The sequence below is a fragment of the Neovison vison genome, chromosome 13 (genome assembly GCF_020171115.1).
Source record: "Neovison vison isolate M4711 chromosome 13, ASM_NN_V1, whole genome shotgun sequence".
Taxonomy (NCBI): domain Eukaryota; kingdom Metazoa; phylum Chordata; class Mammalia; order Carnivora; family Mustelidae; genus Neogale; species Neogale vison.
This window is the reverse complement of record NC_058103.1, coordinates 92302275-92328675: the sequence shown is the minus strand read 5'-3', so window position 1 is coordinate 92328675 and position 26401 is coordinate 92302275. Positions and strand designations below refer to the sequence as shown.

General features: G+C 45.5%; 1 protein-coding gene across 2 annotated transcripts in view; it reads right to left on the bottom strand.

Moving 5' to 3' along the window:
- SCG5 (secretogranin V) overlaps positions 1-26401 on the bottom strand; it is a 53493-nt gene that overhangs the window by 12233 nt on the left and 14859 nt on the right. For both annotated transcript variants that reach the window (XM_044232066.1, XM_044232067.1), the window contains exon 3: positions 4287-4436. In XM_044232066.1, coding sequence (XP_044088001.1) covers positions 4287-4436 — 150 coding nt within the window. The remainder of the gene's footprint in view (positions 1-4286; positions 4437-26401) is intronic.

Below are 26401 nucleotides of genomic sequence, written 5' to 3'. Positions count from 1 at the left end.
GAGAAAGCAACTTATGTAAGAATGATGCCATCACCAGACAGAATTGAGGTGTGTTATGGTGGTGATGGCATAAGCTTTGAGTTAGACAGACCAGAGCTCAGGGCCCCTATCCTAGCTCATAAGGGACAGATGGTCTTAATTCCATGGGAAGATTAACTTTGTCTTTGACAACTAACCTAGTTGTCTTTGACAACTAACCTTGTCTCTCTAAACCCATGTAACCATCTGCGAGAAGGGCAGAATCCAGGACTTGCCTTACTGGGTAGCTGTGAGGAAAGGAGATGGTCACACACAGAACACCTCGCACACGATAGGTTCCCTCTGCTTTAGTTGCCTTCCCACCATCTCTTTTTAAATGGGAATTGATACTCTGAACTGTTTTTTGAAATAAATCATGTCTTTCAATCAAACCCAAGAAAGGTCATCCCTCTTGGCTGCTGCTGTGACCTCAGCCCTATCATTACAAGACACGCTGCTCTAAGATTAAGTCCTTTTTTTTTTTTTTCAGTATCAAATGTGCTTTTAGACAACAGCTTCAAAGGGTTGGGGGCAGAGGAGGGAGAGTGAATTTTGTGATGTCCCGGGGGTGGGGGGGGTGTTGAAAAGAGAATAGTCCTTTGCGAAGGGATAATGAGGCATCAAAGTGAATGCTGAAAGGAGTCAGACCAGCCGAAGAGTCCGGTCTCTTGGGATTGCTCTGAAGCCTTCCAGCAGCCTGAAGCACCCAGTATCTTCATAGCAAGAAGCTCTCATGGGAGTCATTAGGTTTGAACAAAACCCCTAACGTGGCTCCCCACTTGTCACGGGACTGCTTATCTAACTTCTTCACAGATGTAGAGATATAGCCCTGCTCGGGGAACGTTGGTATTTCGGGGCCTGCAAACGTGCCCTGGGATTCACATCCTATGTCTGAGGAGGCACTCTCTGCGGTCAGCTGCTCTGTCCAGGGTGGCCGGACCGTGATTCAGAAGAGAGCAGGGAAGGGGAGGGAGAAGCCAAGATTGTATTCTTGGATTGCTCAACCCTGTAGAGTCATGATTCTCAGCGAGGCTATCTCAAGCAATCTCCTACAAATAATGTCGAAATTTAGCGAGCGATTTCCTTTCTAGAATGAAAATGATGGTCGAACAAGGGGTGAGAAACATGTTTGTTTGGTGGCCAGACAGCAAAGAAAAATGGCAGGTAATGTGTGACGAGAAATGGTCTGGGGGCTGTCACCTGACCCGGCTGCATCAGGACCCCGGACTGCCCCATCTCAGCTCCTGTGTGCATGAAACTAGGGCTTGATTACAGGGATCTGGACTTTCTCCTTTCCCAGGGCAGCGTGGAACCACATTTATGTTTTCGAAGGCACTTTGTCTTCATTTTACCGATGAGGACACTGAAGGGCGGGAAGCAGGCTCGCATATTAGATTAGGACGAGATCTCAGATCTCTCAGCTCAGACTGTCCCATCTCCTACAGCAGTGGTTCTCAGACTGCAGTACGTGCCCGAATTGCAGGGAAGGCGGCTTAGAACACAGGTTTCTGGGGTAGCCTACCCCAGGAGTCTCTGACTCAGCGGATCTGGGGGAAAGCCTGGAAATCTAAATTTCCACCAGTTTCCAGGTGATACTGATGCCGCCGGAAACCTGGGACCACACTTTAAGAACTACTGTACTGGATGTCTTCTTTGCAGAAATGTCTGTTCATGTCCTCTGCCCATTTCTTGACATCCAGATGGCCAACAGACGCATGAAAAAGTGCTCCATATTACTCGGCATCAGGGAAATACAAATCAAAACCACAATGAGATATCACCTCACACCAGTCAGAATGGCTAAAATCAACAAGCCAGGAAATGACAGATGCTGGCGAGGATGCGGAGAAAGGGGAACCCTCCTACACTGTTGGTGGGAATGCAAGCTGGTGCAACCACTCTGGAAAACAGCATGGAGGTTCCTCAAAATGTTGAAAATAGAACTGCCCTATGACCCAGCAATTGCACTACTGGGTATTTACCCTAAAGATACAAATGTAGTGATCCGAAGGGGCACGTGCACCCGAATGTTTATAGCAGCAATGTCCACAATAGCCAAACTATGGAAAGAACCTAGATGTCCATCAACAGATGAATGGATCAAGAAGATGTGGTATATATACACAATGGAATACTATGCAGCCATCAAAAGAAATGAAATTTTGCCATTTGCAACAACATGGATGGAACTAGAGCGTATCATGCTTAGTGAAATAAGTCAGTCGGAGAAAGACAACTATCATATGATCTCCCTGATATGAGGAAGTGGTGATGCAACATGGGGGCTTAAGGGGGTAGGAGAAGAATAAATGAAACAAGATGGGTTTGGGAGGGAGACAAACCATAAGTGACTCTTAATCTCACAAAACAAACTGAGGGTTGCTGGGGGGAGGGGGGTTGGGAGAAGGGGGGTGGGGTTATGGACATTGGGGAGGGTATGTGCTTTGGTGAGTACTGTGAAGTGTATAAACCTGGCGATTCACAGACCTGTACCCCTGGGGATAAAAATATATTATATGTTTATAAAAAATAAAAAATTAAAAAATTAAAAAAAAAAAGAACTACTGTACTGTATTATATCTAATCAGTTTAACCAAATCCCCATGGGGACTGTTGCTCTTCAAATTCTGAACTAGTATTTCCTTTGACCCATCCCAAACCTCGCAAGCACGTAAAAGGTGGCTGCAGGGACTGGTTGTGTGCGGTGATTCAGGTTTTCCCGCAGGCGGCCCTGTATTCCCACCTTGGCTAGGATGCATCCAGCCACTCTGGTTGCCCCACAAGCTCTGTGCCCCAAAGAACGCAGAGGCCTACTCTACGTGAGAGGACGAGTATCTTTCAGGGAAAGCCTCTTTCAGAGAAAGCCTGTGTTGTGTTTAAGAAAATCTGAGGGGCCAATACTGTCAGAGTTTTCAGAGCAGGACACTGTCATGGTGGTTGAGGACACAGTCCTGAATCAGGGAGACCTGGGTTTGAGTCTCGGCTCAGCTACTTGCTAAGAAGGTAAGCTTGGACAGGCTAGGCTCTAAGCTTCAGTTTCCATATATGTAAAGTAGGGATAATAAGTACCAACTATTGTTATTGTAGGCTTGGGGGAAAAAACTATTCTGGTGCTGGAAGTTAACACAAGCCCGACGGGAACAATGCATTATTCACTAGCGGTAAAATTAATTCTAATCAGGATGCCATTTAATGAGCCTTTACTTTGTGCGAGGTGTTCTGCTGAGTGCTTAACGTGGATCATTTCATTTAATTCCCACAACAACACCCATTTTGCCAATGAGGAAACTGGTGTGTGAATCGGTCAATTAGCTTGTTCAAGGTCACATATCTTGACTTGGGGTTTGAATTCAGGTAGTCTGGGTTTAGAGCCACTACTCTTAACCACCAAGGTTAACTGCTCGAAGGCCCATGTAAGCGGAGTCCACTCACCGTTCATTCTCGCTGGCATCATAGTGTAGGAAAGTGGGAGGGAGACACAAGCAGCAAAGAAAAGTTTCAAGCTTCTTCCTTAACCAACTTATCATCTTCCTGGACCCATTGTCTCTCATGCCACCCCCTTGACCCCGAAGAAATATTTCAGGATAGATGCTGTTTATGACATGGTTAAACTGTCAATTGTCAAAGGCAGTAAGGAAAACGATGGACACGGATAATCCGTAAACTGGTAAGTTCCAAGGACACTCAATGTGGGCAGCAGTTGTATTACAGAAAAGGCAGAAAGAAGAAAATCTCTCTCCGTTTTTATTAAAAGGTAGCAAGTGCAGAAAAAAGCATCAATTCCTAAAGAGGGAGAGAGACTGAAGGTAAAACTTTGGCAAGGGAGTCTTACGCGGGTGTATCTAACCGCCAGAAAGCATTGAGGGTTCTAGAAAAATTTCCCTTTCCAATCTACCTACAAATACATGGGTGGGGGGGGGGTCATTGGAATAGAAATACTATCTCTAAGAGTATTTGTAGTGGATGTTAGAATTTTTATTTTTATTTATTTATTATTTATTTATTTATAAAAGATTTTATTTATTTATTTGACAGAGAGAGATCACAAGCAGGCAGAGAGGCAGGCAGAGAGAGAGAGAGAGGGAAGCAGGCTCCCCGCTGAGCAGAGAGCCCGATGCAGGACTCGATCCCAGGACCCTGAGATCATGACCTGAGCCGAAGGCAGTGGCCTAAACCACTAAGCCACCCAGGTGCCCTGGATGTTAGAAGTTTTAAATTTCCTCCCAAAGATTCCACCTTCCTTGAGAACCCTAGGGCATGGCCATTACCTGTTTTTCCAATAGGACAGGGATTTGGAGGGTCTGGGTAGCCTTGATCTTCGCTGAAGTCCTTAGGAATGTTGTCACCAGTCAACTCTGCCACAATGTTTGGGATGTTGCCAAAGGGACCCAAATGCTGAAGACCTTCATGAGCTCCACCTGCCAGGGAATCAGAACCATTCACTTGAGTGCAGTGAAATTCATTTCAAATAATATGTACCCAGGCAAAGCACTGTGATCTATACTGTGGAAAGAGAATAAGAAATTGAATAGTTTCTGCCCGTTAGGGTTTAAAACTTTAGCTGTGGAGACAGACACATGCCCCACGCGCACCATTTACGCACAAGGCACATTAGATACATGCCCGAGTAGAAACGTTAACACAGCATCTTGGGAGCATGGTGAAGGGAGAGTTTCATTTGGCTCATAGGATGGGGAGGGCTTCTTGGACCAGCTAGAACTCAAGTGGCACCCGGGGGGCAGGGTAGTGGAAGAGACAGGGAGGCCACTGTAGTCAGGCATGAGAATAGGCTAAAAAACAACACATTTTCACAAAAAAAAAAAAAAAAGAAAGAAAGAAAGAAAGAAAAGAAAAGAGGCGCGTGGGTGGCTCAGTCGGTTCAGCGTCTGTTTCAGCTCAGGTCATGGTCCCAGGGTCCTGGGATTGAGGTCCGCACTGTGCTTGGCAGGGAACCTGCTTCTCTCTTCCCTCTGCCTGTCTCTTAGATAAATACATAAGATCTTTAAAAGGAAGGAAGGAAGAAAGGACCTAAATCACTGTCTTCTTACAATTCTAGAACAACCACTTAAAACTCAGTATATTTACTTCAATCCTTTCTCCTCTGCATTTTTAAAAAAAGATTTTATTTATTTATTTGATGGACAGAGAGCACAAGTAGGCAGAGAGGCAGGCAGAGGGGTGGGGGGAAGCAGGCTCCCCACCGAGCAGAGAGACTGATGTGGGGCTCGATCCCAGGACCCTGGGATCATGATCCGAGCCGAAGGCAGAGGCTTAACGACTGAGCCACCCAGGTGCCTCTATGGTCTTATTTTTAATGTCTTTGATTTTAAAGTCTTTTTATACTAAAGTGTTTTTTCACTTTTATTTAATATTAAAGTACCAGCATCTCCCCATGGGGCTGCACGGTCTCTTCTCACATAGTCATAAATGGCTGTGTTGTTTTTCTAGCCAGTGGCTCTACCACAACACATTAATCATCCCCCTATTGTGGGACATTTAGTGTTTCCTCATTTACTCTTCGGACTTTAATTTTTTCCATGTTTTGGATTAATATTTCTCAGGATAGATTCCCCGAAGTCAAATTACTGGGTCAAAGGCCGTAAATATTTTTATGGGTCTTTATATTATATTGCCAAGCTGTTTTCCAACCTGGGAAAGGAGGTACCATTTTATAAAATAAGGTCACCAAAATATGAGAACACCATTTTTATAACAGGTCTACCAGCAGTTTTTTTTTTTTTTAAATGAGGCATTATTTTTATTTGACAGAGAGAGACACAGCAAAAGAGGGAACACAAGCAGGGGGAGTGGGAGAGGGAGAAGACGGCTTCCCACCAGGCAGGGAGCCGGATTCGGGGCTCGATCCCAGGACCCCGGGATCATGACCTGAGCCGAAGGCAGACGCTTAACGACTGAGCCACCCAGGTGCCCCTGTGGTCTTATTTTTAATGTCTTTAATTTTAAAGTCAGCTCAGTCAAATATATTTCCATGTGTTTATTTATTAGCTTTAATTTCTTTTTTTAAAGATTTTATTTATTTATTTGAAAGAGAGAGAGAGAGAGAAAGCACAGAGGGAGAGCGACAGGGAGAAGCAGGCTCTCTGCTATTCAGGGAGCTTGATGAAGGGCTTGATCCCAGGACCCTAGGATCATGACCTGACCCAAAGATAGACACTTAGAGGACTGAGCCACCTAGATGCCCTGTACTAGCTTTAATTTCTTTATGCAAGTTTTCTGTTTATACTTTTGGAATTTGAATATTTCCCTTATCCATTTGCATGAACACTTTACACAGTAAAGATAACAAAACTCTGGCTATTACATCTCCTGAAACCACGTTCCCATTTCCTCTGACTTGGAATTCCAGTTGTTACAGCAATATTTTGCAAACATAAGTTTTTAATATTTATGCAGTCATATGTGCTCTTGTTATTCCCCTTTGTGATTTCTTTTTGTCTTTCTAAATTTACAAAATTGTTGACGTTTTAGGAGTACTACCAACATTTGGATATTTTAGTGGTTTTTTTGTGTGTGTGTGTGTGCATGTAAAATAATTAACCAATTATTCCACCAGCATTAGTTAAGTAATCCCTGTCCTTCCTACTCAGGAATCTTACTCTACCAGCATCACAGCAATCTCTTGGAATGAATTCCTATCTAATAATTGTATTGGGATATAGCTCTCTTAATGCACAACGTGCATCTTATACATGAAGGGCCAAATCAAAATCAGAAGGTGCCTTGATTAATTAGTGTGCATGAATTTAGAGTCAACATCAGGCTATGACAGCCACGCTTTCAGGAGAAGGCTCCATAGGTCAGGGGTTAGAGCACTCGTCTTGTATAATAGCCACATGCCCACCTCCACAGGACAGCCTTGCCAAAAAACTATAGTACAGCTGGATGAGGCACCCTTCTCCCTGGGTGAGCTGTGTCAAGGTTATTGTTCTGACAACTGCTTTTTTTGCTTTTTTGACTGAACCAGCTCCCTCTTGGAGTGACACATTTTTTTTTCCTTTGGAAATATTAATGTACTCAGTAGGATCATGGTTAGATCTTAGTGTCCTGGGAATCACGCTGTCTTTGAAGTGATTTTGTATCAGTCCGTCTTAATTTATTACACCAGATTAAAGTTGATCCTTAAAAGGTAATTGTAGTTCCTTCAATTTCAAACTCCTCTAGCTCCCAAAACATAGACATCATCAAGTGGCTGGGTTGTTTCATTTACTTTTACGTTACATTTCATTGCTTTGTAATGGGAGTGAGTAGCCTGCAAAATTTCTGCATTAAAAAGGTATTATTTTTGGAAAATATCCATGTGAATATTTAAAATAAAGTACAATTTTATATCTGTCATAATCTAACACAATCTGATGGTTTAATTCTATCCTAATGTGATGGTTATGTGGTATGTGTTAAAATCTACTGCTGCCAATAAGTCTCTCAACCTCTTATTCCTCACTGTTTTTGCTTTAGCATTTTGATGCTATAGAATTGCCATGTTCAAGAGTATAAATTCCTAATTTTAATTGTGCTATTAATGGCTACTGAGTAAAAATGAAAATTGACAAATCATATTTCTTCCATTAACATCACCAATCCTCATTCTGTTGTTTTGCTTGGTAAATCTTTGATCATCCTTCTATTTGCAACTTTCTGTACCTTTCTAATGGTTTTTCCCAATTCCTCCTGTGGTGCCTGCCTTCAGAGAGACACTTAAGGGGTTCCTATTTCTTATCCCACACTAACCAAAAGGGTGGAAAGGTGAAACAGACAGATCAGCGCCCTTGGTATTGATACATTTGAAACTTTGTACAATCTTGGCAATGCGGTCACCACTGTGTTTGCTAAAGGGCACGCTCTCTGCTCTCTGGTGTGTCAATACATGTCTCAACTTTTGAAAGCACCCTAGCCTTAAGTGCCAGGAATTATCCAACTTGGCTTAAGGGAGAATGCACGTCTTCTTAATGCTCCATTAGTAATTAATGAAGGAAGCAAACACAGTTTCCTTTATGGAGGGCCTGCCAAGGCTCTGTTTACCTCTGTGCACCAGTGCCATTAAAATGAATGTAACACTTGTTAAGGGGAGCAGATGTTTCTTACCATCTGATACCTTATAACACAGGCTCTTTTAAAAACTACATTTGATGACCTCAAATTGAGAAACATTGAGGTAGGAGCTGTGGGAGATACATGGAAATAACAAATGCTATCCTTTGCTCTCCAGGAGCTTGAATTTTATAGATAAGAAAACACATATAGGAAATAATTAGGAAATGATATATTTGAGTATGCAACCAAATGCTAGTTATTGGGTTCATTATGTTTAGATTATGTTCAATTTATCCCACCTAAAGCCAACTCAACCAAAATGTTGCAATATTATGGAAGCTCTTTGTTCTAGGGGGTCTCAGTCTCAACCAAACACAGATTTTAAAATCATTAATCAATCACTTTTTAAAAAATATGTCTGAAGCACATACTACATATCAAGACCAGGACTAAGAGCTAAAACCAGGTAAATGGGGGTTTCTGAGTTTACAGTCTGCAAAGCATGTATGGAGAAGAACACACTTGCAGTGCAGAGCTGGAATGCACTTCCAATGTAACTGGGATACAGCAAGATGCCACGGGCACGAGGGAAGAAACATCTAACCCAGATGTGCGACACGGAGGACTTCCTGCAGGACGCAACATACCAGTGATTATGTTCGGTGCTGTGGAAAAGAAATGTAAAAGACATGGCTCCTGCTCTCTAATGTTTCTTCATTCTAGGTGGTTCTTCAAGGCTAACACAATAAGCCAGTGGTATATGATAAGACAAATTATCTGAAATAATTCATTATGGTACAGACTTTGAATGATATAGAAATTCAGGAAACAGAGAGCTTTCCCAGAAAACATCCATGAAAGAGAGGACCCTTGAGTTGGACTCATCAAAGACAGGATCCATCATTACAGGTGACAAAGGAAGAACCAGAAATGAAGTGCAGAGGTAGGTGTAAGTAAGGAATGTTTGAGTATCTGTGAGGAGCACTCTTGGGGAAGCGGGGAGCTAGGAAAAGGGGAGAAGGCCAGCGGCAAGCAGACAAGTATGAATTAACATAGTAATAAATGGCAACCAAACTTTCTGGGCAGGAGAGCAATGTAATACTTGCATGTTACACAGAATGTTAATTTCGCAACAATTTAAAGCCCTGTTCCCACTTGAGGATGCATATCAGAGGGGTGCCTGGGTGGCTCAGTGGGTTAAGCCTCTGCCTTCATCTCAGGTCATGATCTCAGGGTCCTGGGATCAAGCCCTGTGTCAGGCTCTCTGCTCAGCCTGCTCAATTCCTCTCTCTCTGCCTGCCTCTCTGCCTACTGTGATCTCTCTGTCAAATAAATAAACAAAATCTTAAAAAGAAAAAGGAGGCATATCAGAAAATTCCAGTGTCCCCCAGTCCAGAGCCACTGTATCCAACTGTCCTTCTAAAGACTGCTATACGAAGACAGACTGGAAGAAATTGAAGAAGTCCCGCTATTAGGCTACTGCTGAAACCCAGGGGTAGAGCAAGGAGGACTGGGGTTGGGGTAGTCATGACATGAGTAGAAAGAAGAGAGATTTCAAACAGTGCACAAGGGGAAGATGAGTCAAAGCCCCTGAGGTCTCTAAAACATAGTTGCCCCCTGTGTAGGGAAAACAATGCCTTTGGTAAAGACAGAATCTTTCACTGCAGCTTTATGATTATTTCAGGCAATTAATTAATTCTATCCTGTGATGATGCTTTATTTATCTGTTTCGCTCACAGCCCTACCTCTCCACAAATGTCTCTAGAATAAAGAGAAAATATTCAATTCTGGCCAAATAGGTTTTAGGCTCAGTTTTGCTTATAGAAACTTTGCTTTCTTTAATGCAGCTGGTACCGTGCAGCTGTTTACGCTCAAGCTCCAGGCCATGGGTGGGTTTTCTTCGAACTGTTATGGCCGTGAAGTGTCAGTCAGTGGTAGTGTTCAGAGGCAAAGGAAGCGGGGAGCGGGGAAGGAGGGGAAGAAGACCAAGGTTTGTGCGGTCCAGGCCAGAGCTCTTGGCTCTGTACTGAAACCCTCCATAACAATCTGTTGAGGCACCTTCCCACATCTTGGGGGATTTCTCTAAGAGCGTTCAGCTCTTTTTTGCATTCCCACCTACTACCTGTCCTTGGATTCTCCGTCCTCTGCATGTCCTTTTTAAATCGGTGAATCTGTTATTTCAGTTGACCATCTGCTCAACCTCAGTTCTCGCTTTGCCACCCATGGGCTCGGGCAGTCTCAACATGGCGGCTCCCAGCAAGAGTCCTAAGGGCCACCAGCTCGGTCTGTACCTCCAATACTCATTCGCCCGGAAAGGGCACTAGCTTTTCTGGTTAACTTAAAACTCTCTTAGTGATTTTGAAGATCAGTTGGCAGTATCTAATAAATGAAAATTACCTATTGACCCAAAACATTTTGCTTGGCTTCGGTCATGGGGATTTTGTGGTATCAGCTGAGTTGTTTAGTTGTTTAGTTATATAGTGAGTAAATCTCTGGAATCACGCCTTGTCTTGATGTCATTTGACTCTCTTCTATGTAGTGCACTTAAAAAAAAAAAGAATGAATCGAGTATTATAATTTAATGTAATTTAATTATAATGATATTTCACATATCTCTTTCCTGGAGAATGTGGTTTTCCATATAGTACGCACATCCCTGAAGCATCCCCTTTAACATCAAGATTCATTTATTTAACCATTTTAAAGGAAAATTTTCACGATGAATTTCAGGTAAAGACTTTGAACAGCAGATTGGGAATACTACGGTCCCTCCTCTTGATAATTTGGGACTATTACTGGTGGTATCAATGACTATGTAGTGTTCCAGCAGTGCGTTCTCACTGTGGGGAAGGGCACATGGTGACATCACCCTATGACACAGTCCCAGCTATGATGGCTTTTATAGTTCTTTGTCTTCTCCCTCCTTGTCAGTTGTTAATCTGAGTCATCCCAGGTCCTTTTCATAATGAAGTACTTACATACATACATAAAGAGTGGGCCTCAGCCTTGCAAATCCCCTCCTCCAATTTGCTTTACTGCACACACAAATCACATGAAGATCCTGTCAAAATGCAAGTTCCGATTAATAGGTGAGGGGTGGGGTCTAAGACTCTGCCTTTTTAACAAGCTCATAGGGAATGGTGATGCCGCCAGTCCACATACCACACCTTCAGCAGCAAGAGGCTAATAAATGACAGAGCCAAACTTACTCAAATTAGGTATAAAAAAAAGGTTAAATTATCTCTGAGAGATGCCTTGGGGTTATGATCTTGGTTCATGGAGAACCTTGGTTCATGGACCCTGTGACGTCCAGGGTAGCCGTTGAGAGGCTTTCTAAAATTCACTTGAGGTTTCAGATAAAGGAGCTGTAGCTACCATTGACATCTTTTCATTTAAGGTTTTACTCTAATTATAGAGGCACGTGCTCACATTTCACAAGGAAAGGATCCCACTGCACCCTTTTCCATTCAAACAAACCCTGTGAGAATTTGAAGTAAAGGCTTCCATCTTGAAGGTAAGTTCTCACATACAGGTGATGTCGTTCACAGAGCCCGAAGACCTCACACCATCTAATACAAGAGTCCCTTCTGGCTGGGGCTGGTCAAAGTCAAGCTTGGCCAGAAATGAAGAAGATAAATGGGGTCCGGCCCCACTGTCGCCTTTTGTACTATGACTGTTTCAATAGTTTCAAAGTGCTTTTATATCCTCATTAAAAATGTTTCGTCAGGTCAGTAAGACAAGCATGACTACTCCTAAGTGAGAAAGGGAGTCCTCGGAGGTTCTTACTTGCCTGAAATCACTCAGCAAGTTAGTGCTATCTGGAGACTGGGACCCCGGTCCTGTTTCCATTCCACAGTGGCACCAGGGGAATTCCCAAAATGCTCTACCCAGCCCATCCGTTCCCTTTGTGGCGGTTGGGGGGGGGGCTCATCTTCCCAAGATCAGCTCTAGCTCCAGAGCTATCGTTGGTAGAATGACCTGTCAGAATAATGGGGGCCTCTCTTATTTTCCAGCTCCCTCTGAGGCCTCAAGCTGTCTATGACCAGGAGGATCAGCTTCCCCCCACCACGGCCGGGCCTCAGCAGAACGACTCTGGAGTGGAGAACGGCCGTGGTCCCTGCCACTGTGGCTCCGTGGCATCTGCGTGCCAGCCTCATGCCAGAGAGTCAGAGCGTCCAGACCCAGCCCTGGCCCTGTAGACTCTGCCTCACGATTGGGTAACACCCTGATGAGCTCGCAGCCAGCAGTCTCCCCCAGACCCCCACAGCCCGCAGCGCCCCGCCGGGGCTGCCCGTGGGGCCACACGACTGGGCAGTGAGCAATAAGGGAGAATTGTGGTCGGGCAGCTTGGTGCCAAGGAGCCAGTCAGCCACCTCGTAAAAAGGCAGCTCCATGAGCAGAGTCTGGCAGGGAGTGGGCACACTCTCCTGAATACCAGCCATTCAGCTGAAGGGAGAGGAGCCAGCAGTTTTCACTTAAGTCACCACCAACAGCCCACGCTAAAAATACCCTGCAGTCTGGGCCTTCGCTCCTCCTGCATGTCCCCGTGCATCATTTATAAAGGCACCCCCCGGCTTCTCCTGTGTTCTTGGCCTGGGACCCTGAGACATCAGGGAGGTGATTCGGAAGGACGCTGCCCTGCTCTGGTTTGCCCCTCACACTCTTGAGCCCCAGCGGAGCCAGAGGAAGGCAAGTAAACTGGAACAGAGGAGGCAAGGCCCCGGGCCTCAGAGGCCTCTGAGCAGGCACAGAAGGGGACCAGCGGGACACGGACAGTGCACAGCTCCAGTGTGACCACGAGAGGACGAAGAGGAGCCTGCATCCCAGGAAATCCTGACGGACAAACTGAGGAAGCTCTGGCGGCCCCACAATTTTGTCTCCCTCCCCAACCCGCCACCGGAGGTAAACACATACGCTGTTACACGAAGTACTACCGTTACCCCAAGATGGGAGGATGAATCTGTCCCTCCTGTACAAGCCGCACCTCGATTTCTCCTTAGCACAGCACTCGGGGAGTCTGGCTACACGCTACTGTCCAGACAGGAGCAAAGAAGACAGAGGCACGGAGAAAAAGACACACAATTTAGCCCTTATTAAGGGGGTGGGAGGGAACACCTGAAAAAAATGGACAATGTAAGGGTGGGATCTTTTTTTTTTTTTAAAGATTTTATTTATTTATCTGACAGAGATCACAAGTAGGCAGAGAGATAGGAGGAAGCAGGCTCCCCGCTGAGCAGAGAGCCAGATGCGGGGCTCGATCCCAGGACCCTGAGATCATGACCTGAGCCGAAGGCAGAGGCTCAACCCACTGAGCCACCCAGGCGCCCCGAAAGAGTGGGATCTTAAAATGTTCAATGTTCGATATTCATGTTTCTGCCTCCTTCAGGTCAAATAATTTAAATGAGCTAAAAAGAAGAAAAAAAAATAGTCATTTCTTTACATGTCCATCCTCAAAATTGACTATATAGGAGGCATTTTTGCCTAGATTCCTGGTAAGAAATAAGAGTCCCAAAATCCAAACATATTATTAAAAAGCAATGAAATTTAAAAATTTTCATTTACTGAGGAAAATTAAAAATTTTCATTTACTGAGGACCCAAAGAAAAGAGTGCATCTTTTATACAGGGAACATTTGGCTCCCTGTTGTTAAGATCCTGGGTTCAAGTCCCCTTTCTGCCACACTTCTGAAAACATCCCAATCTCTCTGGATGTCAATTTCCTTATTCTTTTCTTTCTTTCTTACTTTCTTTTTTTTAAGGATTTTATCTATTTATTTGACAGACAGAGATCACAAATAGGCAGAGAGGCAGGCAGAGAGAGAGGGGAAAGCAGGCTCCCTGCTGAGCAGAGAGCCCGATGCGGGGCTCAATCCCAGGATCCTGGGATCATGACCCGAGCCGAAGGCAGAGACTTTAACCCACTGAGCCACCCAGGCGCCCCTATGTCCTTTTTCTGAATTTGGGGATAGTATGCTCACAGGGGGAGGCAGCAGTGCAGGGAGAGAGCAAATAAGAGATTATATGCAAAATACTTAGCTCGCAGTCTGGTAGCATGTAGTATGCACACTAAGTAAATATTTGCTCCTTTTATTATCCAATCAGTTAATTGTGTATATACACGATTAACACAGCCCAAATTAACAATCCTATGTATTCTTCACTCTGATGATCACAGCCCTGTATTTGGGGCAGCGAGTAACAGGGGCTCTGTTACTCTGGAACTTTTACTTTCTTTTTTTTTTTTAAGATTTTATTTATTTGTTTGACAGAGAGAAATCACAAGTAGATGGAGAGGCAGGCAGAGAGAGAGAGAGGGAAGCAGGCTCCCTGCTGAGCAGAGAGCCCGATGCGGGACTCGATCCCAGGACCCTGAGATCATGACCTGAGCCGAAGGCAGCGGCTTAACCCACTGAGCCACCCAGGCGCCCCTGGAACTTTTTCTTAACAGCAGTGCCTCCTTACACCACTTAACACTAAATAAGTTAATATTTGGACTCAACCTACTCGGTTTTTTCACGGCAGGCATCCTCCATTCTTGCCCAGGTGACATAATCTGAAGGATCTGTCATCTAGTCAAGGGGGCAAAACACATAAACACATATCCACTGGAAATGCTGGTTTGTGGAGGGAGACCACGAGCACAATGTGGACGGAGAACTACGTGTCCCAGAAGGAGAGGGTGAATGTAGAATCATTTACCATTAGAGATGGGTGTTAGGGCCTCAACTCTCCGCCGTGGTAACGGAGCTTGGCCGAAGCTGTTTAGAATGGTGAGGACTTATGTTGCAATAGCCACATTCCCTAAACCCATGACAAGTGACCCCAAAGCACACAGCATTTGGTAATTGAGAAAAACAAAGAAATGATTCTATCTCTGCTGAACTGGCTTATTCATTGATTTGCCCCAGGGCAAGGGGGCTGGTCCAGGCAGTTTGCAAGAGCCATCCGAAAGCTCTGAGTGCCAGCCTGGTCCCTCACAGGGACGTCCCCACGCAGCCTGCATCCTCCGCGAGCCCCGTCGTTGGCACGACCGTAAAGGTGCAGGAGAGATCTGGACTGAGTTGAATCTGCTGGCAGATAAGCAAAATATAATGCATTGTTCAGATATTCTGTCTTGAAAGGCATTTGTTTTCGTTCCTTTTCTTTCTTCTTCGGCTTCACCCGCCACCCCCACACCCCCAATACGAGGATCTAAAAAACTCGGGCTCCTTTGGGACCAAAGGCAACATTATCATCATCTACTCAGAGGCACGCAAACAGTGCAGGCAGAAACTCGGAGGCGGACCGCTGCGTCTGTGGTTTTCACATCTACATATGGTCCCAATTTAGGATCACAAGCAGAGTTGTTTATTTTAGAAAAGCTTTTTAGTTCACTTTTAAGGTATTTTGCTTAGGCATTGCTTGCTTTTCAAAAGAAGAAAATGTGTATTTTTTTCCAAAGTGGTGTTTGTTTTGGCTGTTTGCTCATTTGCAAAAGTTCAAATTTTATTCTGCGAATTTAACTAATTCTCCTGCAGCCACCACAAGCCCCACCCCTCCCCGACGCAGTCACACAAAACCCCAAATTAGAACAAAATACATTAATTTGAAAATGAGGCACTTGGAGGATAGCTGCGAATTTTGCAGGTTTTTTAAAAAGCCACTTTAATAGGTAATTTGCAGCAGCACTTTTAATCCCTTCATGTAACTTTATTTGCTGCCTGAAGTGAGGTCTCTATATCTGACAATTTGTATGGAGGCCAAGTATGTTTTTTGTACTGAGGTTAAGGCCCATTGGGAGTCCTTTAAAACCTTTATTCTATGATTCTTGCTCCAATTATATGCCTTACCTGGGAGTCAGAGTAGAGCTTGAGTTGAGGTATCACTTATTGGTGAAAAAAATAATGTGATACTTAAAACGGTGGTAGGATGAAGACATGGAGAAAACCATTTAGAAAACCATGTAAAAAAAGATTAAAAAAAAAACCCCATAAAACCATAAAAAAAGTGAAGCTATACACCTGGGCCCTTAGAACCTGGCCCTGTCTAGAGTCATACTGTCTCCAGCTAATTGAAATCTCCCAAGTTCATCTTCGCTTCTGACACTCCAGTTGCTGATGACGTCCTTTGCACAGAACAAGAGCCCCACATCTCTGTTCTAGAAGATGAGCCGAGTCCCATGTGCCATTCCTTGGGGTAAGGCTCTCCACCGATACAGCAATGAGTACTACCTAACGTGGTCCTCTGCTCCTGTGTAATACATCTGCATCTTAGACAATTTCTGGGGTAATCACTGTAACTTAAATCACTGTAATCCCTCACAGGAGTCCTCCTAGGTGCCCTGGTGTAGCAGCTCGAGAGACAAGCGGGACAGCACGGGTTCTTGGGTAAAGAGAAAGGGCAGTGTAGGGTCGGTCCCCGGAGGCAGGCAGAAGTCAATGCAGGTAGAACATCGGCGGCCAGACCAGAGCCAAGTAAACAGCCAGAAGGTTTATAATCAGCGATGAGGTACACAAGGAGCTAGCTTCTACACAGGGAAAGGATGAGGGAGGTCTGCAGGAGCCTGGGAGGGCTGATAGATGACATCAACACCAAGCCACGTGATAGCGGGAGTCATCCCAGCCCCAGACTCACAGCTCTGCGATGGTTTCATCGGGGGCTGGACTTTCCCAGCCAGCTCAGGCTTTGCGGGGAAGTGAGACCCTGGGAACCCACGGCAGAGAAGGTGTGAGTAGGGCGTGGCAGAGACGGAGTCGGGCCCTCGCTAGATGGGACCCAGGTGGGAGGGGGTGGAGCTTGGCAGTGCTGGGCCAGCCCGGAGCCCCCTTCTGTGAGCTGCTTGTTGTCAAGAATCTCCTTTCTGAGGTTCTGGTCCGGGGTGGGCACTTGGGGATAGCTCAGGGATGCAATGATTTCATACAGCAGTTCCATCTGCTCCTCTGTAGATTAAGACGAGGGGACTTGAGTTGAGTCAGGGAAGGCCTTCTGGACCACAGTGAAGAAGGTCTCCCTGCATTAATGATTGATCCCGATCCCTCACCTCCCTTTCTCCATCCAAAGTTGCTGCAAATAAGTAAGTATCTTTTATAAACAGCTAGTGTAAACATTTGTTTTGGACAATGATCTCCTTATAGGGCAGTCTTTTCTGCTTCCAATTTTCTAGAAGTTATTACCTTCCCCCTCCTCCTCCTCCTTCTTTCTTCTTCTTCTTCTTCTTTTTTTTTTTTTTTAATTCCAGCCCCAGGAAGGGAGAGCAGGTGGTGTGCGTGTGTTGGGGGTGGGAGGCCGGGGTGGGGTGTTCACGCCGATGAAATCTTCTACCCAGCTCTGGTACCGTTTTTCTGGCCCGTCGTTTTCCCACTGCACACAAATATCCCCAGCTTCTTCCTTTTGTCTCCCATGTCATCTCTGCCGGGTATTAGTCATTAAGAATAAAACAACATCAGGGGCACGTGGGTGGCTCAGTGGGTTAAAGCCTCTACCTTCGGCTCAGGTCATGGTCCCAGGGTCCTGAGATCGAGTCCCGCATCGGGCTCCCTGCTCAGCAGGGAGCCTGCTTCCTCCTCTCTCTCTATCTGCCTGCCTCTCTGCCTACTTGTAATCTGTCTGTCAAACAAATAAATAAAAATTTAAAAAAAAGAGTAAAACAACATCTAAAACAATGAAAACCGCTGAACTTCTCACCGGGCGCCCGCTAAGTGCCAGGCACCATACCTGGGCCAAGCGCCCAACGCCGTGTTTGAGGAGACACAAAGGTGATCGGTCACAAGTGGCAAGTGGCAGGCAACTCCTCTCAGTGGAGCCTAGAAGAGGGGCATCCAGGAGCACACACTCGGATAGGCGGAGCACTCCATGTGGCAGAGCACTCCATGTGGCAACAAACAGTATGGTAACTCACGGGTTTCTTTTGAACCTTAAAAATGGCTATCTTTCTTACCCACAGATGGTCATGGGGGTAAAGAAAGCACAATTCAAATTCACAAATAAACCCAGGCTTTGTGTTTTAACATATACATTTGTAAGGCATTTTTTAAAAAATAGCTTTAAAAAATAATTCAAAAAAATTTTAAATGGCTTCAAGCTCTCCACCTACACCCTCAACTAAAATTTTAACCAGAACTACTGGAGAGAAACACTGTTGGCCTGGGTAAAATTCGGTCCCTTGTTACTTGGAAGAGTACACAGGAGTCCTGTCAGGTGAAAACAGAACATGAGACACACCAGTGAGCTGGAATGGTCTAGTACCCTCATCTCAAACAGTAAAAAGAAACAAGAGAAATTAAATTTAGTAACTTATTTTACTGACTCCAACATACCCAAATTATTATCATTTCAACATGTAATCAGTATTTTGAAAAAATGAGTGATGAGATATTTTGCATTTTTGTTGAACTATGTCCAAAATCGTTTGTGTAGATTATACTTAGGGCACGTGACCATTCAAATGGGTCGCATCTCGCGGGTCTAATAGCCCCATGTGGCTGGTGTCCGTGTTGGACAGCTCAGGTACACAGAAGGGGCCTGGTGGGAAAAGTTCAGGCTCTGCGACCCACGTGCGCCCTCGTCCTAGCTGTATGACCTCGTCTCTAATCTGAGGATACAAGGAACGCCAATCTTAAGGGGGCGCCAGGAGCAGAAAATAAAATAAAATAGTCCTTGTGCGTGGAATCTGGCAAATAAGAAGTGGCTGTCCTTTTTCAATGCACGATTCAACACTTGTGTGATCCCGGGCAAAGGGTCTTACCCATTGGGATATTTGTTTTCCTTCTCTGTAAAACACTGGCAATAATAATACTTCATTGAGAAGATTAACTGGTACAAACATAGCACTTAATAAATGTTCACTTCTTTCCCCTTGGATTCAGATGTCAATAAACAGAGAAACAGCCAAAGGGCCAGCGGCGCGGGGACAGAGGTAAACGGGCCCAGATAATTGGCAAAGCCCAGAGTCACAAGGTAACCACGTTGCAGCCAGCATCCAGATGGCTCCAGCCCACCTCGGGCAGTTTGAGTGTACCCACTCGATGTGTTTCTTTGGGAGTCCCTTTACGGGAAGCTGTGGAACAGCAAGCAGGTTCACCGGTCCATAGGCCAGTGGAGGCTGAATCTGCCTCTTCTGCGATTTCTCCCTGCATACACCTAATGCCATAGACAGCCATTCTGTTTTAAAATCTCAGCCACGACTCGACTCCCTTGATGTCAAGAAAACGAAGATGAAAAATAAACTACGTGTTCACTGCAGAATTCAAAATCCCTAACGGTAATGGCCTTGACTGCTTTTCCACTCTGAAGTTTGCTTTAGCATATTTAGCGGCTCAAACAAGATTTTGAGAAGGAACACTTAACAATTTTAATTAAAACCATACCCTAATTATCCTTCTGCTCTTCTGCATATTTGTTTATTTTTTCTTAGGATGGATTTGTTAAGAGTTTTGGAATCACTGGGGAAGAGCTTTTGAGGATGTTTGAAATCTGTGATTCCAAGCAGGGAGGGACCCGGGGGTGACAGGATTGGTTGTGACATCAGCAGTGACAGGCCACTCCTCAGTTAGGCTGGGAACCCTCTATGCTGCTCTTGGAGAAGATGCCGTAAACCCTCCCAAGCCTTTAGTGCCCCTTTGTACTTTAATACTCCAGAAGGCTTTTTCCAAATGCCAGTAAGATGGTCATGAAAAATAAAACAGGTTTTGGGTGATCCTGAGGGCCTCAACCATTGCTCCCTCCAACGGAAAGGGGACACAAACAATCCTTGGTTTTGCCCAAAAGGGAACTTGTGACCTCGCAGCTCTCTGTTCATCCACAAGAATTCAATAAACATGAAATGTGACAGTAAAAATGAAATAAAACAAACACAACAAAAACACCTTCTACTAAACTCGTCCCACTTCTGACCCTGGATTTATTTCTAGCACCATGTTCTATCTCTCAGAAAGTCGCAAAAACCAGGAGCTATATATATATATATTTTTTTTTAATATAGAAACTAATGCAAATGAGATCAGTTAAATTAACAGAACTGTGTAAAGATGTCTTACCAAAATGGAAATAAAATAAATGTCTCGAGAATATGCATAGAGATTATTTGGGATACTAATGCTATTCTAGTTATTTCAACAGCATTAGGTACATTTTGCGGGAAAGTGGCCCTGATGAGTAAATGGACTTGTAATTCCTTTCAAGGTGGTGATTTGATATTTAAGGGACTTGGGTGGAGGAGGTGCCCAGCCAAAGGAATGTCATTTAAACCTGGACAAGTTTTCCATCTATAAACCCCTTAGGGTTGTACACTGTTGAGGTCCGTGTCTCATTCGATAGAGGGAGAGGAATGTCCGAGGAGGAAGACTCTCTGAGACCAAAACCGGGACAGAAACAGAGGCGGGGCTCCCTGCAGTGCCCGGGGTCCAGAGCACAGCGCCACAGCTAGTGAGGAGGACTGTTACCAGTGTTCACTGTGTGCTTGAGATGAGGCTCAGCCAGACTCCAGCTTCCGTCTCCTCTCTGTGTCCTTCAGCACACTTTACGTGAAACAGACCCTCAACGCGTGTTTGTTTACAGGATGGCCTCCATTCCATGCAACTGGAGGCAGCTAACTGGTTCTCAGCAGGACACACATTATTTACATACATAAAAGCACCCTGTAGAACACATAGGACTGGGGATCCTGCTAGGAGGACTGCTCCTAGAGGTGGATTTACAGTGAGACAAAAGATGTGTAAGATTCAGGGCCCGTCCTTTGCACAGATGGCTTCCAAAGCCTTGGACCTAATTTTGCATTTGTAACTTGGCATTTTTTTGTCTTAAAGAGGGTTTCTCGATTGCATAAGCTTCACGCCTCACAGAACTTGGATCTGCTCTGGGCTGTTCTGAAAAGCCATCCACGAATGCCATCTTGGATTTTTCATCTGTCATCCTTGCCACTCCCACTCATCCAAAGCAAATATAAATCAATTAGCTCTGTAACACTGGACAAATTAGGCCTGTGTTTCCTCACTTCTGAAAACAAAGGGCAGTTGGGTAGGATTCTCCAGATCCCAGAAGAGAGAGATGCTGAGAAGTAAGGCATAGTGAGCAAAGAGACAGAGGCCGAGGATCTGACTCTAGCCCTAGTCCCGACTGAATTAACAGCTGGTATACGACCCACAGCAAGGAACCTCCCCTCTCAAGGCCACGATCTTCTCAACATGAAATGAGCAGGCAGACAAGATGCTCTCGAAAGCCCCATGCTGACCTGGGGTTCGGTACCCCACTTCATGCCCTGTGCCACATCTCCCTCTCTACTCTCACCGGATGTCGCCACGGCCCTTCGGGGCATGCAGTACAATGTTCTAATTCAGTGTTCTTTCTGCTATACCACATTGCACATATTTGCCAGCTGAACAGTAAATAAGGCTGATGTCATTGGCTTTGCTGGCCTTCAACTATGCACTGTTGTCATGCTGAGTCAAAGATGACACTGACATGAGCCAGCGTTGTAGCATGCGACGTGGCAGACGATGAGGGTACAGCTGCTTTCCCAGGAGAGGCACTGGATTTAAAGTTGCAGCTGCTAGTGAGAGCCAGTCTGCAGGGAAGGGCCGTGTCCTTTCCACGTCTCTGCTCAAACCCAAGGTTCCTTTTCTCCCGGGCTTGACCGCCGGTTGCTACGCTATCAGTAGAAGCTCCCGGAGCACCCCTCCCCCAAATCCTAAGCAGCCCAACTTCCCAGAACCATCAAATTTGAATTTCTGGAGATATTGGGGGCCAGGATGTTTTACTTCTAAAAGCTTCCCAGGTCAGAAAATTACTGTTCTAGGTATTTCTCTCTGTCCGAACGGAACTGGAAATGCTATAGCACTTGAAATCATCAGTTTATCTCACTACCCTGGGGCCTCGTGCCACAAAGTTAGCGTTGCTGGGGCAAGCAGTAAAAGTAGCTACAGAAAACAGCCCTATCATGGAAGACCCCCTCTTGCATGTATTATACTGCATATAAATTTGTACATGTATATGAAATGCCCCAAGTAGGCAAATTCTTGGAGATGGAAATAGGCTTAGTGGGTTGCCAGGGTCTGGGGGAAGGGGACCAAGGCATGGGGTAGGGAGGGGTGCAGAGATTGGGGGAATGATGGCTACAGGAATGGAATTTCTTTTTGGAGTGATAAAAACCACACAAACACACATGCACGCGCACACACACGCACACACACACACACAGGTGCAGCATGCCAACCGGTGATCACCGGCAGGTTAGTTACAAACACCTAACTGGCATATGTCCTATGTGTGCAACTGGCGCTCAGCCTTCTGACCACCTCCCTCACCTAAGGACCACTTAGTAACACGCTTCCCCAGCCAGCCCTTCCGCACCAGAGAAACCGAATCGTCCTGGGCCGATGGCACCACCTGGTGGCCACCACGGGAATTCCCCAAGCAAGTATTTCCGCACGTCTTCATTCACTGTCTGCGAACCTCTATGCAAGCCATTCTCCCCTTTTTTGATTCCTCCAAGCTCAGGGCTGTTAATTCTGGCTAGGTCATGTCCAATTTATACACAAGCATTCCCTTCCATCTTTTCTCCCAACTCCTGCCCTGTGTCTTCCTGTCTCGCTACTTGGAAAGCTTAAGGAGCCTCAGCAGTAAGTCTGGGCTGTGAAGAAAGCAGCAGATCTTGAAGTGGTAAGACACACTTGATTTACTAAACCAACAATGCCTCTCATCAACAAATATTTTTGGAGAATAAGAGAAGCAAATAGCTATATAATAGATGGGAAGACGGTCAGGCTTTTTTAAAAAAAGACTTATTTATTCATTTATCTTAGAGCACACACAAGCAAGAGGGGCAGAGGAGGGGAGGACCTCCAGCAGAAACCATGCTGAGCACGGAGCCCAGTGCAGGGCTCGATCCCATGACCCTCTGACCACGACCTGAGTTGAAACCAAGAGTGGGGGCTCACCCGACTATGCCACTCAGGTCCCCCAAGATGGTCAGTTTTTTTGGTCATCCAATGAATGCAAATTTAGACAATGAGCATTATTTTGCCTGCCAAATGAAAAGATTTAAAAAAAGGTAATACTCCCAGTTAGGAAGCAAGATAAGACTCCCATGAACAGATAGAAGAAGGTAGCCAGGCTAGTCCAGCATTTACAGAAAACAATGTAACAATATGGAGGAAATGGGGCCTAAAAACAGGCATGGAGCTTGACCCAATTTCTCTTTTCATAGACATATATATATACCCTAGAGAAATGATCAGGAGTCCACACAGAGACGTTTGTGCTGATATGTTCACTGAAGCAATGTTTATGATGCAAACAAACTGGAGAAACTCTAAATGTCCAACATTTGGGTAATGTTTAACTGAACTGTGACATAAACATAAAAAAAGATATAATGAAGTTACTAAAAATAATTAATGATTATTTAATGAAATACAAAAAGTTCTTTATATAATATTAAGTATAAAATTCACATAAAAATATGAAGTATAAACATTTAGATAAAAAGGTATGATTTGGGGGATACCTGGGTGGCTGAATTGGTTAAGCTCTGACTCTTGGCTTCAGCTCAGGTCATGATTTTAGGGTTGTGAGATGGAGCCCCACATTGGGCTATGTGCTCAGCGCAGAGTCTGCTTAAGATTCTCTCTCTCCCTCTTCCCCTCCCCCTGCTCTCTCTTTCTCTCTCAAGTAAATAAACCCTTTTTTAAAAAAAAGTATGATTTTTTAAAACTACATGTATGTGCATAGAGAAAAATACTGGAAGGAAATATATTAAATGTTGAAAGCAGGTCTCTCTAGGTGGGGAGATTAAAAACAATTTATTTTCCAAATCATCCACAAGTGGACTTTATTATGGTTATAATAAGAAAAATCACTACAAACATTAGTGAACGGTAGCGTCTGTAGTCTTTAAGGGCACCCCCGAATTTCTTTCGGAATGTGCAATGGCAGGAAACACTAATCCCCTGGAGCGTGGTTCTCCACTGCTGACTGGCAGAGGGCAGTATCTAGAGACATTTCTGGCAGTCATAAGTCAGGGGATTCTACCTGCATCCCATGGGCAGAGATGCAGCCCCCATAACAGAGATTTCTCTGGCCCAACATCAGGAGTGTTGGGGGTGAAAACCTGGCTCTGGAGACTAACTCCCAGGATTGGAATCCAGATCCTATCTCCCTTAGCTAGTCAGTGCTGGGCCAACCGCTCACACACTTTACACCTCAACTTGCCCTTACGAAAGGCGATCATCACATAGGATTTTGAGGATTTTTAAATAACAATATATAAAGTATCAGGCAAATAGTGGATAGATTATAAGTATTAGTTCTCTTCCCCCTAGAACCACATTTAAAGAAATAACACTTGTACTCAACGCAGTTTTTCTTTTTGTAAGATGTTATTTAAAAAAAGTTCCTCCAACTTTTAATCCTTCTCCATTATGCATTTAAAATATAGATGGGGCTCTCCCTGGATTCTAGACCTTCAATATCCAGGTTGATAGGATTAAAAAAAAATGAATTCTTGGGTCTACAATAGCGATTACCAAGTGTAGTTACCAAACGGAGGCAAATGTTCTAAGTTCTGGGGCTAACATAGGGGAAAAGCTGATCTCCGGTTCCAACAGCGCCCAGCTGGGTCTGTCCTGTGGTGGAAAGGCTGAGCTTGCTGAGCTCCAAAGGGCACATACACAGGTGTCCTGTGCGCATCTCTCATTATCAACCAAAGCTACTCATCAGGGATGGGGGGCCCATCCACCCATGGGGGTTTCTTGTACTTTTCCCTGGCACTGAATGATTCGGCTCTCTTTTTAAGTCTACTCATTGACATTATAAATGGCTTAGGGAGACCAGAAGTCTAGACCCAAGACACCCGCCCTTCTACAGCTTCTACATCAGGACAGTGTCGGCACCGTCTGGGAGCGCCCGGGGACATCCCACCGTTGCCTCTCGCTCCTTTGCCTCAACTGGAGCAAGGCAGTCACCCGTGCACGCTCCTCCAGGCCGTCCTGCAGGGGCTGAGAGGTGACGCAGCCTCCCCTGGAGCCTGGGGGAACAGAGCAGGGCATCGCAGCCACGGATCTGGCAAGCTGGGAGCATGCCGACCACTCCCTGCCTGCAGACACGTCCTCCTCGTCCGCTGCCCAGACCCCTAGGCACCAAAACTCTGACTGTAAAAAAAACCAGAGGCACTTAACCAGGCTCCAGCGTGCTGTATACAGATCTAGTTAAGGGAGAGCCAACTGCCAAAAATCTCTTCAGTGACCACACATGCAAAAAAAAAAAAATACAACTCTCTATGATATTAGTATAATGCATCACTTGCTGTCAGAGTAACTGCTCTTCCCCTTCCCTTCAGAAACATTTCAGACCACAGCACCTGCGCTGCTGCCATGTTTTTGCACACTCCAGTGAGCAGGGCCTCTTCAGCGTCTGCACAGGACCTCAAAAAATGGTCCCTTCCACCATCCAGGGAAGGACAGAAAAGAAGACAACGACGGAAGTAAACGAAGAGGCAGGCGGAGAGACACGCCGCTTCAATGCAGGAGACAGGCGTCTTCCATAGTTTCCAGCAGGGGAATCCTTCCCAGCAGGCCCTCCATTCCTGCTGCTTGAGGGGAAACTGTTAGTCACCCTCCTCGTATCCAAACCACGGTAGGGCTTGCTGACCCAGGCCTTCTGAGCTGTCTGTCGAACCAGAGAATGGCATCGGAAAGGTCCCCTGGGCCAGTCGCCAGGGTGGAGCGTCCCCTGAGCCACGATCCGTCTTGTGCCAAGACAGACTGTGACAGGCTACTGGGGGAAACAGCTGGCGGTGCCCTGAGTGGGAGGGGTCCATCGCCAGGGTCACGCCAGGCTCTGCGTAAGTCTCGCCCTGTCTCGGTCAGGCCACAGGCCAGTGGACCTTTCCCTTCCTGCTGGGAGACTGCCTCATGGAGATCGCCCACTGGAGACGAAGTAGGTTCTAAAGTGCTGGGGGAGGCCAGGGTCTGACCCACTGGGGCCTTATAATCAGATGTGTCCCTGTGAAGAAGCATGTGGAAAAGGTGGGGCGGGTACGGCAAAGGTCCATTTTACAGATTGTACAATCAGTTTATACATTGTAGAGCATGGCAGAAAACATGTTCTCTTCATCTTTCTGACATCCCTAAGTGCTGAGTGATAGAAGAAACCCCAACGGTGTTGGCACCAAAGGTGCATGAATTTGTCAAACACAAAGACAAATATCCAATCCCCGCGCCCGCCCAATACCACTGCGACCACCATTCCTCCCGCGGAGGGCATCTCCAGATTCGGGGAGCCTTTCTGTCTGCAAAAAGAGAGGACTGGGAAGACACTCTGCGGGTAAGGTGATGGGCGATGGGCTGGGAGCTTCCTCG